This window comes from Cynoglossus semilaevis, chromosome 9 (genome assembly GCF_000523025.1).
Source record: "Cynoglossus semilaevis isolate Cse_v1.0 chromosome 9, Cse_v1.0, whole genome shotgun sequence".
NCBI lineage: Eukaryota > Metazoa > Chordata > Actinopteri > Pleuronectiformes > Cynoglossidae > Cynoglossus > Cynoglossus semilaevis.
Window position 1 is genome coordinate 13,250,533 of NC_024315.1, and position 18,058 is coordinate 13,268,590.

General features: G+C 39.6%; 1 protein-coding gene across 3 annotated transcripts; it reads right to left on the bottom strand.

Moving 5' to 3' along the window:
- Positions 1-3,945: 3,945 nt before the first annotated feature.
- On the bottom strand, positions 3,946-13,663 carry LOC103383994 (ATP-sensitive inward rectifier potassium channel 12-like). 3 transcript variants are annotated; one of them, XM_017035593.2, is made up of 4 exons: positions 12,649-13,663; positions 10,940-10,973; positions 7,811-7,982; positions 3,946-7,248 (listed from the first exon to the last, which is right to left on the bottom strand). In XM_017035593.2, exons 3-4 carry the CDS (start codon positions 7,900-7,902, stop codon positions 5,601-5,603), a joined length of 1,740 nt encoding a protein of 579 aa, XP_016891082.1. In that variant the 5' UTR covers positions 7,903-7,982; positions 10,940-10,973; positions 12,649-13,663; the 3' UTR covers positions 3,946-5,600. The 3 variants fall into 3 exon arrangements, with proteins under 3 accessions (XP_016891082.1, XP_024914631.1, XP_024914630.1); XM_025058863.1 differs by lacking the exon at positions 12,649-13,663 and having other exon boundaries at positions 10,940-11,958; XM_025058862.1 differs by lacking the exons at positions 10,940-10,973; positions 12,649-13,663 and having other exon boundaries at positions 7,811-8,159.
- Between the last annotated feature and the right edge of the window lie 4,395 nt (positions 13,664-18,058).

Genomic DNA, 18,058 nt, shown 5'->3' on the forward strand with positions numbered 1-18,058 from the left:
TAAGTTAAAGATTGAAAAAAAAAAAAGTTCGTACAGAGTTTCCAAGTTCTAAACATTTAATTGGACTGTGTGAACCAAAGAGAAGGGAAGAACGCCTGAGGGCAGTGAGGAAACGACGCTGACATGAAAGAGTCTGTTGTTGTCCGAGGAGAGAGGAAGATAAAAGGCAACGAGTTAGAAAGATGGATGTGATACTGCGGCGAAGACAGTGATGAATATGTTCATTTATGACTTTTCTCATGTTGGACTTTTACATTTTTCTTTTTCAGAGTTGTGAATGAAAACGAGTGAATTCAAATTCTTCCGAGGTCTATCAGTCATGGAACATTTCTAATTCTGATTATGATGATGAATCAGCCCATTTACTTGAATGGATGTAAATGTTAAATGTTTTGTTATCTTTACACCATTTACTAAAGATGAATAAATTCATATATTAGGCTTTTTAAACATTTGCTGTTGTACATATTATTTTTGTCAACATTCAAACCTGTTTCAAGGAAGCCTTCACCTCTATATTTAGGCTTCAGTAGGAAAAACACAGGTACATTCCAAGTACTGGTAACACTTGGTGTTAAATAAGGTGAGTTTGAACCATCCTCCTGCATCACACTCTCTTCTTCATCTGGAGTTTTATCATAAATGTTCAAATATCTGCCTCACCTTCTACATTTCCTGAAGGAAAACAAAACCAATTATCACCATTTGTAAAAGTTACAGAACAAGAAGAACAAGAGAAAATCGAGCCCATGTGCTGTTGGTTTATTAAGACATGATTCAAATGCTTTTTGGTGTCAGTACTTTGGCAGCCGGGCTCAAAATAAATGGAGCTGCTTGTTCTGACTTAGATATGTAAAGGCATTATTCTGACCTACTACAAATGTAGCAGGAATACATCAGTTCTTGTTGTTAAATGCATTTCAGTAACAGTAATGACAGAGAATAATTTAATCAGCTGTTATTGACTTGAAAGGATGTAAAAATAAAACAAAATTCCCTCACAGGCAAAGATATTATTAGACTTTATGCTTAAAAACAGAATAGATGAAAAACATTAGAAGCAAAGCAAAAAAATTATCGTTATTTAGATCATATAAGTTAATACAAACTTTTTCCTCTTTGACACATTTTTAAGATTTTAAAAGTCTGGACCAAACTCAACTGTAATCATCTTTACCCAGACATTCAGAACTTTATACCCTAATCCTGCTTCATGTCAAACATAGCGTCACTGACTAGCACAGACCCTGGCTGAGAAGGCTACACATTTACTGCAGTGGCAAAAACTCAGTGTAACCCAGTCTGTGGTCTAGCAAATCGTCACAGATGTACAATCCAACTAGAGATGTGCGATAATATCAGTCGGCCGATGAAAGCAAAATTATGTAATATCTGTAATAATCATTATTGTTTTTTTCTCTGATAATGCAATGCATGGGTTTCACCAAATAATGTGTGTTCTAAAAATAGTTTGGGGGAAAAACAGCTGTATACGAAAGTGAAAGTCACTAGATGGCAGCATTGCAGCTCATTTTATTAATCTAATTTAATAATCAGCGGATTGTTTGCAGAATACTGCAACTATTACAGTGGTCTGTACAGATAAAGACATACATTTTACCAGGCCTCGGTATTGGTTCATATTGGTATCGGAAATTAACTGTCTGGACAATATCGGCATATTGGGTATCTACAAAAGGTTAATATCGGACATCCCTAATTTAAATGTATGTTTTTTAAAGCATTCGTCTGTATCTTTGTCATCGGTTTAACACAATGTTCATATTTTACACAGGCAGACAGACGTATCCAGAAGATCGCTGCCCTGTGGTGCTTCCCAGCCCAGTTCTGTCAGGCCTCCTCTGCTGATCTGCAGACAATGATCCTCTTTCTCATCAGTGAGCTGCTTCACAGCTCCACAACACAAAACGGCTCATTATGGAATCAAAGATCCCCCAGCCAGAACTCGCAGTGTCTACTACTGTCCCCTGCTGAGCACACGCGCTGTCAACAGCCCTGGTCACGTAGCCCCAGGCCGCAACAAAATCAAGCAGGCCAGAGAGGGCATTCAGGTAGAGGGGGAGTCAGACTGATGTCCACAGTTACACACATGGACATAAAGGCACAGCAGTTTATGAGGCGAAGTGACTTCCAGCCATTAGCTGCTGTGGAAGAGATCAGAGAGGTCATCCCACTCCTCTACCTCTTGGACATGGACAACAGCAGGATGACATGGTCCACTTTATTAACCAGAGAAGACAGCAGCAGGTCAGACGACACATACCAGTGGAAATGTCATTTACTGATTTGGTTGAAGGAGAGAATCTCGATGGTGGGTTTTTTTCTTTTCACCTTGACAAAACCACAGCACACTTCTTTAACATTGTTTTTAGAAGATGGAAAAAGACAACCAAACCAATGATCACATGTTGTTTGATAGAATTGAAAATCTTTGTACTTACTTTAATAATAAAGATGACTGAAATCATGTTTAAACGCAGACTTTCTATCATTTAATTGTCTTTTTAAAAGCAATCAATAATAATCTGCCATCTTTGACAGTGGTCAACAAACCACAAACTGGTTTGATCCAGTTCTTCTTTTTCAGTGTAACAAATGTCTTTGCAAATGCCCAAATGTAGTTTGTAATCAAGAATCATTGGTCAATGTTCCCTAAATCCCTAAATCAAGGGTTATATTAAGTGGTTTTATATTTATAAGTATAGTTTTATTAAACCTCATAAAGCGCTGCATTAATTGACATAATTTTAGCTAATGTATTTTTCAATCTTTGCATGTACGAACATCATATTTGTACTTGTAGATACAATACACCACCAGGTACAGTTTTTCAGTTGTTAGTTCTTGAATATACCATTGAACGAATGAAGTACTAAGAAGTATTTGTATAGATATTTTTACTACTTGTAAAAGAATAAAAGTGTACATACTGCTTATTACTGCAGTACTTCATGCACACTGGATTTGGAATTCTAAAGTAGGGCAGGTCTTTACATAAATATGTTTTGTTTTTAAAACTTAATTCAAATGAATTCCTCTTTTCTGTAAAAAAACAAAACAAATACACGCTAAACATATTTGTACAATTAGATGAATAACTCACTGGAAGAAAAGGCATTGCATAAACAAAGTTGAGCTAAGGCTACATTAGCATAGCGATGTTCAAACCTAACCTGGAGTTAAGATTATGCTGAAGGCGTCAGGTTCTTCTTCTGACTAATGTTTTGTCAACCATGTCACCTGAGCACAGCCTGACAGGCAGCAGGTGAGTGACGACTGACTGCCACATGTTCACCCTGAGGTCGCTGCGTTCCCACGCCGCTGACACGAACCCTAACAGAACTGTTCTAACTTGGCTTCTGCTTCTTTACCTGCTCAACAACATCACACTGGAACGCTCTTGATAAACAACACTAACGGACTATGAATACCCTGAAGGCCATATGTTAAATATTCCACTGAACTGCCAACACTAGTCTCTCCTTATATTCCCTCTGCAGACCACACTATTCCTCTGTCGTGTTTACAGCAACCGAAAACACATTCTTAAACTCACGACTTTCAGTTTGGTTGACATCATATCAAACTAAGGGAACATTCTTTAAGCTAATAAGTAATCAACATGTACAATAACATTATAATAAAACAAAAACATTCAAAACATTTGACAGGTAAACTCAATTGCATTGCTTACACAAGCAAAAACCAAAAATTGGTCCACCCTTGTGTTAAGAATAAATGTTAAAATGCAGTATATAAACGCATTAGAGGTGTTCTCACGTGATTCAAGATGGAATTTGTCCCATAAATGTAGTAGCGTATTTTTCTAAAGACACATATTTTACCCGTGTAGTATTTTAATCCATTTTAAAAGCACAGTTCACCACACAAACAGCATTGGCGCCCCCAAGAGGGGACGAACGATGGTAACCAACCAAAAATTGTTATTCACCCCCCGGGCTACTCCTCTGGCCGAACCTGAGGACGAGGTTTGTGTGATGGTAAAGGTATTATCCCCTGGTTAGTCATGGTTGTAAATACAGTATTCACCTGATGGCAGGGTGACGTTAGACAAAGAGGGGTTATTTGTAAGTTATTTAAACTTGCCACTAGAGGGTAGCAGTGGTCTTGTTTTGTTTTGCCATCATGAGTTCAAATATAGTAATGATCAGTAATACTGCTCTAACCTAATGACGGTTTTCCCCCCTTGCCCTTCAATCAAGTCTGGTTATTATGTTATCAAGTCCATATCAAGACCTAAGGCGAAACTGTTATGTCGCTGAAAACGAAGAACAGTTGAAGCAGTTTTTCTGCTTACATTTCTGATACAAATGGTTCAATAGGGTTTAAAATTAAACCGTGTTATGTTTTGTAACGTTGGGAAACAGACAGGACCCGAACACAGCACTCGAGAGACGTAGATCAGGTGCAGAAGGTTTATTCCAAGCTCAAAATTACAGAAACCTACTGGATAACAGGACCAGACAGGAATAAAAAAACGAACTGGGATCAACCAGGAACGAGAACTAAGAACAAAACACGATGCACGGACAGAGAACAACAAGCCAAAAATAACAGCGAGAGGGGGAGAGGTATATATACCCAAGACACCAGGTGATACGAGTGACACAAATGAACATCAGAACACAGGTGAGTGTGATGACACTGACGCACAGCAGACGGGTGGGGCTGGTCTAATATGTCCACCAGAAAAATGGACAAATATGTACGTGTGTTTATAAATAATGTTTATCTGTCCTTGAATTAGCAGTTTCCCGTTTACTCTTTATTTTGAAATGTATACATTTTTTTAGCTGTGAACCTTAGCTCTTTCACCCTAAAGTTAAATATATAGACTTGACACACAAACACCTACAAGTTTGATGGGTTAAAAAAAAATACAAACAAATTTACAGATTTAATGGAGTTTTGAGGAGTTTTTATTTGGTACTTTTCTTACATAAAACAATGCACTGTGGCAAAGTGTTTCATTTATTAATACAAGAGAAAATAATGTTTGTTTAATTTGAATATATTGAATGCATGTGTGAATATAACCTCTTTGCCTCTTTAAAACACTGATGGTTCAGCTTTAAAATATGTTACATTACAGAACGCAAAGTGGAAGACAGGAGTTTAAAAAGAAGGATTTTTTTTTCTTTTATTTTTCAGCAGATAAAATGGAGGTGTTAGAGTACAGGTATCATGCGTGCCCCCAAATAAACAAAGAGCAGACTGTATTTACAAAAATAACACAAAGGTTTGACAAGTGGCAGCTCATACAAATGTCATACTGATTAAAAAAGAACAAGCCACCTCAAGAGACGCTAATCTGAGAGGAATATCTGCTTACTAAAGTCGACGAGCGTTGCATTTCAAATATGATGTTTTTAATGGAAAATGTACAACACCTGAAACCAGAGCCAGTCCAGAGGTTTAATTACTGTGACAGAGCTCACTTTCTCCCAGCAGACACACAGCTAAGATTGTGTCCTCCATCTTTTATTTTTGCTCCGACACCTTAGTTCTACGCACACAAAGATAGAGAACAAACAGGGGTTCTAAGCCATTAGCAGTGATCAAACCCCTGACTCCCTGCTGATGAATAAGGGTAGGGTTGGCTGGAGTCTGTCAAGACTCATCTTATTATCCGTGTCCAGAACACAGAGCATCTCCACTGTCTGCTCTTCCACTAGTGTCTCCTTGAACCCTAGCTGAATGTTATCTTGCATTATAATGTCTCCGTCGCTCCTCGTGTTCAGGTTTCCTGCCTCCTGCTTCAAGTCCTCCTCATCTTCATCGTCCCCACAGTGCAATGCGACCTCGTTCTCATAACAGAAAGCGCTGGGAGAGTGGGAACCCATTAGGTTACGTGCTGCCCTTGGAGCAAACAGTGACGGAGACCTGGAGTCACTGGAGCTGGAGGTTGAGGAGCGCCTGCTGTGGCCTTTCATTCTGCTCAGATCCCTGGCACTACACTGGGGTGTGAATGGCACTTCATAGGTTTTATGGAAGCGGGAGTAGTCCACAATGTAGCGGTCACCCTTCTCAAAGACCACTGGCTCAAAGCGATGGCCCCATAGAATTTCCTTGGCTAAGTAGGAGGTGCGTGCCTGTGTGGTCATCGCTGTGGCCTCCACCATTCCTTCAAGAATGACCACAATCTCAAAGTCCTGTTTCTGCAGCTCGGTGCAGCTCAGGTCATACAGAGGACTGTGCTTGTTGATCTTGTGCACCACAACCAACGGCGAGACTAGAAAAAGACGATCTGTCCCATCGTCATAGCCCACGTCGATGTCGGACTGCTCCAGAGGAAGGTACTCACCCTCCATCGTCACGTGTGGCCTGATAAGCTGGGCGCGGACGTGTGCTTCAACGATGTGGCTCTTACGCATGTTTCCCAGACGCCACATGAGACACAGTTTACCGTCTCGCAGGGCAATGACAGCACTGTGTGAGAAGAGCAAGGTCTGTGCCCTCTTCTTGGGTCGAACCATCTTTGCCATGATTGTGCCGATCATAAAGGAGTCTATGATACAACCGACGATGGACTGCACCACCACAGTCACCACAGCGAGTGGACACTCTTCTGTGACACAGCGGAACCCATATCCAATGGTGGTCTGTGTCTCAATGGAGAAGAGAAATGCTCCAATGAATCCCTGGATATGAAGAATGCAGGGCCGCCATTCATCTTTTTCTTCCTCTACGGAATTCTGAGAGTCCTCACCTCCTACAGGTGTGTGGAGGTCAAAGTCTCCATGGGCAAGTGCCACACCCCAGAAGACCAGGCCAAACAGAAGCCAAGAAACGATGAAGGTGGTGGTGAAGATAAACAATAAATAACGCCAACGTATGTCCACACAGGTGGTGAAAATGTCTGCAAAGTATCTACGTGGCTTGTCCTCCATATTGCTGAAAACCACATTGCACTGGCCATTCTTCTTCACAAAGCGGCTTCGCAGCCGACTGCTGTCGAGGTTGAGGTCTGCGGGGCACGAAGATGAAGCGTGGCAGCTGCTGTTGGCGACTGGTTCGTTGGTTATCTTGAGAGACAGAGCTCCTCTTCTTTCAGGGCACTCAAATCCTTCCACTCCTGCATTTCCTGGTTCCTCACCTTGCGTACAGGAGCCCAAAAGTGTCTGCTGATTCAGGGGACTGTGTCCATTGTGGAGGCCCAAAGTAGAGATCTTAAGAGCATCTTCATCCGTAGCTACGATGCTATATCTGAAGAAATTAAGAGACAGTGGATTAAGATCAACCAACAGTGCCACAAAACTGATAGTGAAAATTCAGACTAAATTACAGCTGGATATGTGACACATTTATAACTAGGCTGGATCAACATACAGGAGGTCCTCAACCTACGACATTTCATAGTTATGTCTCCATCACCCATAAACTTATTAAGAAGTCTTGTTCGAAGTACGGCGTTCAAACTACTAGTGGCTGAGTGTAGCAGACAAATTCTTTCTTTTGTTTGTGTTGTTTTTCCGGGAACTTTTTACCCTTCATTACGGCTCCCAAGTGTAAGTCAGACTCATGATTTTATGTCCTAGCTTATGATGTCACCACTGTGTTAGCGTAGGTGACTGACATAGGTACTGATGTACAGTATGTGAGATTAGACTTACGGTAAAATCAAGCTACGCCATAGGAATTGAACTCCTACGTAAGTCGATGCCTGTATTTCTAAATTTGGTAATAATTCTAAGAATCACAGAGCGTGTTTCCAGGAGCAGTGCTGTATATGCACTAATTAAGCTAATGATTTTCCATCTCGTCTCACCTGTTCACTCGCACTGCTCCCATGGCACTGGTGATCATCAGGCTGTGTCTGCGAGGGGAGTAGTGCAGGTTTGGGCGAGCAGTTCCAACCATTAAAATTTGTTGCTGTACAGTTTAGACATAGGAGCTCAGGTCTGTCTCGCATCGATAATCAACACTGTGGTCCTCTTCCTCTGTTGATAGAAAAAGGACAAAAGACAGGTTATGTTAATGATTTGTCATGTTAAAATACAAATAAAATAACATTTGGAACTTCCTTCCAATAGAAGTTCCCAAACATACATACACTCCCTGCCATCATAGAAGAATACCAGACAATATGGAATTCACACACTAAAAGTACTAAAAGTAGAAAGTCTAAATGCAGACCATCTCACCAAAAACATATTCATATTTTGTTGTAATTTTGCTGTAATGTTTTCTATATTGTAGATCGTAATTTTTTGTATTTTATTAAACATCATTTAATGTTAAATGTAACATTTGAGAAGTTCTATGACAGTACTCCATTTAGCTGGAAACTTGAGAATACAGTTCAAAACCAATGGTTATAAAATAAAACAAAAACAAATTAAATTTTTTTTTTGCATTTTCTCTCCTCAGACAACCACTCCTTCAGAGCTTTGACTGAGTAGTACACGAATATTTATAGAGTGAGGAAGGGTAAATAATGAAGTGGAACAATGACAGGAACTGACGATTTTCTAAAGTTATACAGTCTGTCTTCACTTCTGCTTTTATTTTCACACTTTCATGTCGTCCTGTTTCCCTCTGAACACCTTAAGTCCATCTCAGATGCCAATGCGTTTGACTGGACACTGGGAGCTAATTTACCTCATGACATCAGTTCAGATACAGTTGGAAAAAAACATGTTTTGAGTTACTACTCCAGGAACAAGTACTCTCTGTATTGTGACAGCTGTGACAGCTTTCTGAAAGACAACGGCAGCCTCTGTTTTTGTAACACCTGCACTTCATTTCAGATTACCAACCAAAGAACAACTAAAACTCACACCTGCAGCTTGACCTCAGCAGCTATTTTCTCCTATCCGTGCCTCATGAAGTGGGCATGCTGTTCAAAACAGAATTCAAACATGTCCCAGCAAGCCTAATTACAGTCCAAACTATTCTGTTTGGTAAAATGGAACTTGTTTTGTCTCTTTGTTCTTACAAAATAAAGAAACACATTTTGATAACCAAATGCTGGCTAAAACTGCAACTGAATTTCAAACTACCACAAGGTTTAAAGCAGCGATCTCCAACCTTTTTTTGTTCAATGGACTGGTCAGCCGGTACTGGCCGGTACCACAGACCGGTAGTGTCGCCCCGTTTGTTTAATAATGGTTACAGGATTTAAAAAAGGATAAAAGTCCAAAATTCAGAATTTGCCGTAATTAACAAAGGAGACTAGAGAATTTGTGCAGTGAAATCTTATTGATTCGATCGTTGCTAGTGGGTCGCCTCAGGGTAGCTACGGCTCAGCCAGTGATGGAAATCCAAACAGGCCTGGGAAGGGACGAAGCTCTGAAAAAGAGATGAATCTAAAGTGGTAATCTAATGTCAAAGGAACAATTGATCAACTGTTTGGCCTGATGACAAGGTTGGAGGCTGATTTCACTCCAGCTCATGATGTCAGCAAAGGTACTGGCTGATACCAGAAACACTGATTGCATAACCAACAACAGGCGATCAAAAGCAAAGGGCATCTGGGTTCATGTGTGAAAATAATCAAATACCTTTACCTTTGTTCAGACAAACATCAATAAAATCAATTTGTAGATGTTCATGGGAAAAAAAGTTCAAGTTTTAATTTTGATGTTGCCTCAGTCACACACAAAAGGAAATGATATATAGAAGAACACACACACATAAACACACCCATGCACACTCTGATGGGATTTATTTGATTATTGTGTGTGTGTGTGTGTGTGTGTGAGAGAGAGAGAGGGAGAGAGAGAGAGAGAGAGGGAGATGCTGGACCTTCTTCTCTCTCTATCACACCACGCACAGATGTTTGAAACCAGCTCTTGATTGGCTGGATGAAGGGGGATTACAAAGATCTAATCCCAAAGGGTTGGTGATTACATCAGAATTATAACTCCCACAGATGGAGGAGAGCAACGAGCTGTGGGTTTACAACCATTCTTTTGGCAAAGATCCTGGAGATACCAGTCAATATTATGGTTCATGCAGTTCAGCCCTGAGTGTGTGCCGGAGACGTGTGTGTGGGATCAGGACAGTACAACCTCACGTTTCTTTTCACTCTTTTCTTGGAAGATACGCAAAGACTTTACAAAGACAGTGGCTGGTTGTTTTTTTGTTTGTTTGTTTGTTTTGTTTTTTTGGAAACAAGTTAATTTAGAACAAAGTGAATGGTTTTATTTCTGTCCAAATTTTACTAGCAACGAAGCGACCCACAGTCACCCTAGAGACTACTATTAGAAAGCCATGATTTGAAATACACATGTTGAACAACATGGTCTAACTCTGTCTGGTGATCACCACAGGACCACACGTTGTCATATCCTCCTGGCGTCTCCATCAGAACAACATAGACCAGGCTGCTGGAACTGTGTCTCAGTGGATCCACAGTCTGTGCCTGATGCAATCCAACATTCCCCTACCAACCATCGACAGCCACTGTTCCTGCACCAAATCGGATTATCCCAGTCTGATTACGGTGCTTCCATCGTACCACAACATCTCATCAACCCATGGCATTTATCTGAAGCCACACAGGAATCCTACAAGTAGCTGACAGTATTGACCTCTACTCTTTCTCTCTCTCTCTCTCTCTCTCTCTCTTGGTAGCACAGCAATAGCAAAAAGTCTGCAGTTTTCTGACTGTGATCTGATTACTACATACTACTCTGATTGTTACATACCAAGACCTCTGTCACGCGGTCGGTCGATTAGGTTATTAGGAGCCTGCGAGCTGAGCGTGTTAAAAATGCAGTGGTAAAAAATATATTGTGTTCCTTTTAATGAACGGAATTCATGTTGGAGCTTAAAATAATTATTTTCAACAGTTTTAACTGTTGTGTATTTTATATTCAACATACATAAAACCATAAACACTGTGTATGTCCTTATGCAGCCAAGACCAGACCAAGATCAGTTTACTGAATACCTGCCACGTGTCTTCCTCTCTGGAGACAGAAGCCCTGAAAGAGAAACGCAGTAATTAAGTTACAGTGTTGTTGTCTCTATGGGATCATCTCTCTTCGCTCTGTATGTGTGTGTGTGTGTGTGTGTGTGAGCGTGTGTGTGTTTTATTCTGACACTTAGGTCAGAATAAAAAATGAAGTTCCCTATTTGGAAATTGATGTGATGTAACATTTATTTCACTCAACCTCCTTTATTTTATGAACTAGAGTTGATGACAGCATGATGACATTGTCAACGTCAGGAACAATAAATGGAACAATAAATACTGGTTTTAAAGTGAACAACAAGTTCAGGCATTTTATTATAACTAGAGACAATTGCAAACGACATTTAATCTTCAATAATGACAAAGGAAGAGAGAACGTGTGTGTTTGTGTGAATGCATATGTAAATATTCTCTCATTTTTTCTTCCTTCTTTCTTTCTTTCTTTCTTTCTTTCTTTCTTTCTCTCTTTCTTTCTTTGTTTCTTTGTTTGTTTCTTTCTTTCTTTCTTTCTTCTGTCTCCCTACGCCTCTAATGACATCATAGATTACACAAAAGGGCTTAAGCAAAGTCACACAAACAACCAGCATCCACCTTTCATACCCCTGTTTGGATTGGGAGATTAAAAGACATTGTAATCTGGAATGACCTGGACTTCCTCCTCCATTTACTTTGCATAGGATTACGATTTTGTACACGTCAGTTTGGTTTTTCTGACGTACATAAATCTCATTAACATTTCACTTGCGTAAAAGTTGCACAGAGGCGTAGTTATGGAATACTTTGTGTTCCGTCTCTGCCTTGGTTCTAGCACCTCTTTCTCCTCCTGACTCTCTCTCTCTCTCTCCCTCTCTCTCTCTCTCTCAAACACACACACACCAAAATGCATGAGAAACCGTTTGCTTTTTCTCTTCTCTTCCTATTATTGGTGCATTTTTGCAAAGTCAAATGCATATGATATATCTTTTAATTGTTCTTTAGATAGAAAACTTTTTTAAATTTTGAACTAAGTTTTGCAAGAACTAAAAAGCAGAAATATGCACATACTACATTTCTGAAGCTCATAAAAAGTGTTTTAGAACATGATTTCAGCATTAAATGAATGGTATCTTTTGGTGTTTTAAAGCCATAATACTATTTTTACCTAAAGGAAAGTTAAGAAAATGAATTTGAAGACACTAACATGTTTATTATCTGTTATTTTGCCAAATATCTGAGTATTTATACAAATGTCGATTTTTTTAAAAATTGGTATCACTGTAATATAAAGACATATATTGATCATTGCAGGGAATCCGATAAGTCATGCAGAAGCGATGATGAGTCGGTTTGTCAACTTTGGTAACAACTGTGACGTGTGTTGGTTTTTATTAAGGCCACAGGAGCTGTCCAGTGCTGAAAATCAATCAGGCCTGCAGGAACAGCAGGCAGCACAGAGGACAACAAGAACAGAGCACTGAACTTTTCTGACCTTAAAAAGTTGTATCAACTCTCTCTCTCAAATATGCATTGCAAACATTTTTACTTTTGCCTTACACAGCCTTTTGTAAGTCACATTTTCTTTTATTGCAGTTTTTAAATCAAAGTCAGGAGATCGAGGTTATGAAAAATATATTTGTACTTTTTATAGATAACAAATATGTTATCTGTCACCTAACGTGGAAAGAAAAAAGTTCATAGGGACTCACCTCTGTATCACTGCAGGCTGGGTACTGTGCAGATTAAAAGTGATTTCATCCTCATCAAGATCCCCATTAAAAGTCAGTTGAGGACATGTACAGGTGGTATCATCTCCCTCTTGTATCTTTGTTAGAAAAAAAGCACTATTTCATCAATCTGCACTCACATTTTTTGTTAGATGTGTGTCCACATTCTTTCTTTTGATTCCATTCCTCCATTCTAGTTGAACGAAGCCGCTGGTGCTTCCCAGTTTGCATCTTCACTGTCCTGATCCCTGACTATGTGTGTGTGATAGAGAGAGAGAGAAAGAGAGAGAGAGCATTAGCATGCATGTGTAGGACGAGAGAGAGAGAGCGAGAGAGAGAGAGTGGGAGAGAGAAAGAGAGAGAGCTCTGATTATGTTCATATTTATACCTTCCATTGTTTTTGTTCCCCAGAGTGTGAGGCTATGGCTGTGTAATTTTAGTCCTCTCAGATGCTAACTTACGTAGACATCTACAGACAACAAATTTACAAAATTTCTGCAGACACTTCAGATTGTAGCTGGGATGTTTAGGAGTGTGTTATTGCCTACTGTGTTTATGTTTTGGGGTTCTTACGTATCCCCATAAACTGCAGATACTGTTCAGACAGATCTCATGTAATCTATAATGAGTGAGTCATGCAGGAGAAGAACAAATGTACTGCACTGTTCCTGAAGGTCTGTACAAACAAAGTGGGGATGATTCTAAAGTCCTACAGCTGCTGAAGGGCATTAGAGTTTGAGGGTGAGCCCAAAAATATCCAAGAACCGCTGTGAAATGAGCAGAAGTCACCTTTACCTCCTGCTTTCATTTCCCATTAGAGATCATTTAACATTTACAGCCACGTCCCTTGTATTAGATTGTCTCTACATCCAAAACTTTGGACTACAAGTGAGAATGGATTCACAGACTGTCAGACAGTTTACTATCATGCAAACAGAACAAATATTAGAGCAACATTATCAATGGTCTCAAAATAGAAGAGCAATAGAACAGTCAGGGGATGAAAACAGGAAAGGTCTGGTAGTGGGGCTAAAGTGTTGTTTAGCTCTGCTGCTAACCACCACCTAATGGTTGGAGAAGGATTATTCTAGGGATAAATCCAAAACATTGTGTCCCAACCATTTGCAGTTTCCAAATCTTATTCTTTTAATATTTTTAACCAAATATTTGTGCACCTTTGTTCATATAGCAGTACTGTAACTGGGAGTTTAAAACAGTGTCAATAAACTGAAAGTTTATTTTTTCCAGAGAATTTTGAAGCATTACTACCGTTAGACAAAACTCTTTTAGTTTCCATGGTAACCCAGTTTTCTTGTCTTTCTCCTGCACATAAATAATACACCTTGCGTAACATAGTTATTTATACAACTCAATTTATTTATTTTTTGTTTCATGAGACACCACGTGGGTGTTGTAACATGTGGGTGGGAGGATTGGGTGCAGTGATGTTAGAGAGATTGATGTGGCCACAAGCCAGGGGTCAGAGGATTACGTGAGTGGGTGCACAAAGTAAAGAGTGAGTTGTGAGTAAATTGTATATAAAGTCATGCATAGAAAGTTTTACAATACAACAAACAAGGAGGCACTTCTACGGCACGTAGAAAAGGGTAAGAGTTGTAACCAGAGAACCTCTGTGTTTGTCTGAACCTGAAAGATCAGTGGATTCTGTTTCCTACTTATTATGTGCATTTTTTTCAACTCTGCCCTTTCTGGTTCCAAAGTACTTACACCTGTCAATTTCACTACCTTACCTTGTAGCATCCACACCTTCTCCTTCATCATTATAATATACCTAAAGCTGGCTCTCGGCCTAGGACACATCATCGTCCAGGTCGTCATCTGCCAAATATTATATATATAATATAGGAAAAATAAATATACTGTACATATATATATATACCTATATAGCAACTTTTGCACTTTTTGTGTTGTTTGAAAATTACATATTTTTGCACAAAACTGAACACTGACCTTTCATTCATTTCATTTATTCATTTTATATTGCTGTAATGTTCTTTATTTTTGTTTACATTATTTTTCTTATTATAGTGTTTTTTAATTCAATCTTCAAGGTATTTTATATGGTTGTATCCATAACTTCTGTACCAGGAGATGGAGCAACACCAAACCACAATGTCTTGAAAGGCACTTCTGTATTTACTGACATGTTTTCTGTGTTAATTTAACCAAGTCCTCCTTATGAGTGTTTCTTGCAATATGGAAAATCAATACAGCCTTAAATTAGCCTGTGGATACATGACTAATTAGCCTCACAGCTTTAAAACCCCTGAACTCCTTCACTGCACTTTATGCTTTGACTTAAAACCTGAAGGACTTTGACGAAGCCTTAGGACTTGACCACGTAGTCAGTAAATGTGTTAATCTGTTAGTTAAACCTATATGAAATGTAGCACTGCATCTGTACATTTCCATGGATACCTACTCAACTCATTATAACAGCAGCAGCTTGAATGAAGCCAGAAAGAGGCAGGACACAGACACACAGCAGTGGACAGAAATATCTATCCCTGATTGCTGTGTTGCTGCCAGACATGTTTAATTAGACTCCTGTATCTGGAGGGTGTTAAATATAATGTAGCCTGAGAAAACTGCAATTAATCATCACAACAACTTTAGACAGGCTCTGAGTTTAGACATTTTCCTGCATGTACACACTTGCATTAGTACACACATGCACATGCCCACAGGCTTATGTAGTCGTGACATATTTTATTAATTTATTCTGTGTCTGTGTGTTTAAATGAAAACACAAAGACAGGAAAAGGCAATCAAATGTCCATGTGTAATAAACCTGAGTTTCTCAACAGGGGGAATTTAATAAGAATCAATCCAACGTTCTCCACATCTATTGTAGATTTAAAAAATCCCATGTGGATATAATTAGTCAACACAGAGGACTGTAAGCCATGTTTGTTGTATGTTTATTGATCAAAATAAATAATCAAATCTATAAACTGTTTTATTGATTGAGGCCATGTTCCCCTGCCTTCATAGAGTTCTTAGGAAAGAAATCATACAAGATCCTCCACAGCAAAAGATTCTGTACCTCAGGTTCACCTGAGCCAACCCTAAAAATAATCCCTTGCCCCCTTTACGCTCGTTTTTCTGAGCAAACTGCTCTGAGTAAACTGCTGTGTTAGGTTGTGTGGTGTGTAACGGTACCTGGTCATGAAATACTGTATATGAGGAGGAAGATGAGCACACAGCACGTCAACATGGAAGCCCAAGACCGGACCTAAAGTACAGATAGACTGACCAACTTTGGGCAGTAGTGTACACTATCTGGATTCTATTTTTATTAAGATTAGAAAGGGCTGCCCAAACAACAGCAGGGGTTTAATACTGTAGGGTAAACACTGGGATCACACTGTAGTGAAGTGCTCTTTTAAGAACATGGTATCAAGTAGTACGACAGTATGTAATAAAATAAGTTTCACACTGACACACTGTGATTGTTCATAGTAATAGAAAAAAAAAATCCCCCACTGAAACCACAGAGGAGACACGAGCAGATCAGTACAACAAGGTGGCATTTGATTCTGTATCATGAATTAATGAAAACTCATCACCATACAGGGGGAATGAGTGGTAACCTGATACACCCGTACAATGCATGCAAACCCGCTGCCTTACAATACACTGACCCACTTAAGACATAAGTCAAAGAAGAGTTTTGTTAAGGTAGAATCATTTCACAATCTAACTGTAATATAGATGGAAATAGAAAAGACATCATTCTGGATACTTTTAACTAGAAAACAAAATACACGCCCCTGCAACAGGTACCATTCTTACCTTTTTATGTAAATTAAACATATAATTAACCAAGGCAGAGATGATAAGGTAGTGAAGTGGGCGGTTCCAGGAATGCGAAAGCACCAGAGCAATGAAATAATGATGAGTGTGAGCAGAGACTAGCTTGAGTTACGTCCTGTGCAGTTCAGATGTTTTAGCTCACCTGAGCGAAAGAAGAAAGACAGGACACGTCTTACTGCAAGTCTTGACAACAGAGAAGGATAAAGAAGAAACAACGGAGTAAGTGACACTACTGTAGATCTTTGTTTCTTGTTGTTATTGTCTACATTTAAGGTTTGTTCTCTGAGGGATAACTAGTTCAACTCATTGGAGGAGTTGCTGTGTTTTGGAGTGATAATTAATAATTAAACCCATCAGTTTTTGGTATTTTCAAAGTATTACATGTGAAATATTAGGGTGTTGAAACAAAATTGTCATCATCTATTTTTTAATTCACCAGGATGGAGATGAAACTCCAGTAGTCGTGACAATGACGTCAGCGGATGGAGTCTTGGCTGCAATTTGAGTAACGAGTAACTCTCTGGACCGCTGACATACAATCCAGGTGCTAATTCTGTTGCTAGATTTCAAAATGGATAGCTTCCTGTCTGAGCACTTAACACATCTGTATTCTATCACGGTCACGGTCAATGTACAGCGTGCAGAGCTTCCAACCCAGGCGTGGGCAAACTCGACTCTTGGGCCACAATTGTCCTAGAATTGTCAGAAGCAGAGAGATGGTGTGTTCGTGTGAACTAAGATAAATGATATGTAAAAGTCATGCATAAAGGCTAAAATCATAAGATGCTTTTATCATTTTCTACGCCATCTATTGGGAAAACGTGGGTACTGCAGGAAAAATGTAGAAGTATGATGATAATATAAATAAATTATATCATTTGGAAAAGTTTGAGAGGCTGCGTTAAAAAGCCAAAGAAAAGTTTGAGAGGCTGCGTTAAAAAGCTGACGGGGTCGCATTCGGCCCCCGGGCCTTAGCTTGCCCATGCCCGTCCAAACCTGTTTGATTGTGAATAATCATCCATAGTCACATTTATAAATATATCTAATCTTTGTCATCCTACTTTCTCCTCAAGCTCTCCGTACCCGCTGGACTCTCTGGATACGATCTTTTATCTTGAGGAGCTGCTGTGTGGCTCAAAGAGATATGACCTTGTTGGACTCTTCTCTCCACCAAGACACCGAAGGCTCCTGGGTAAATGGGAGAAGAGGCAGCAGCCAGGACCTGTCTAACACCAGGTGTGTTCCAACAGGAAATCACAGAAATGTTCCTAAATACACACAGTTGTCTGCACCCGGATTATTAATGACCAAAATGGCCTGTTAGATTTTCAGAGTCAAGAGGAGTCAGGAAACAAGAAAGTGGCTACTTCTCTTTTGACATAAAAGGTGAACATAAAATGGAAGGCGACAACAAACGACATTTTCGTTACTACGAGAGGGGTCACCCCCTTCCTAGTAACCACGTTTTAGAGCCCAAGGCCTGTGTCCCTTACAGGAATGTCAACCTCGGTGTGCCATCCCAGAGAAGGAACACAGAGACATACATACAGGAAAC

What these genes read in the sequence shown, in the direction of transcription:
- LOC103383994 (XM_017035593.2), bottom strand. Translation starts at nt 7,902, where the DNA reads ATGGTTGGAACTGCTCGCCCAAACCTGCACTACTCCCCTCGCAGACAC. An exon ending in GGAGCAGTGCGAGTGAACAG is followed by an intron (nt 7,249 to 7,810) that starts GTGAGACGAGAT and finishes TAATTTCTTCAG; the next exon opens with ATATAGCATCGTAGCTACGG.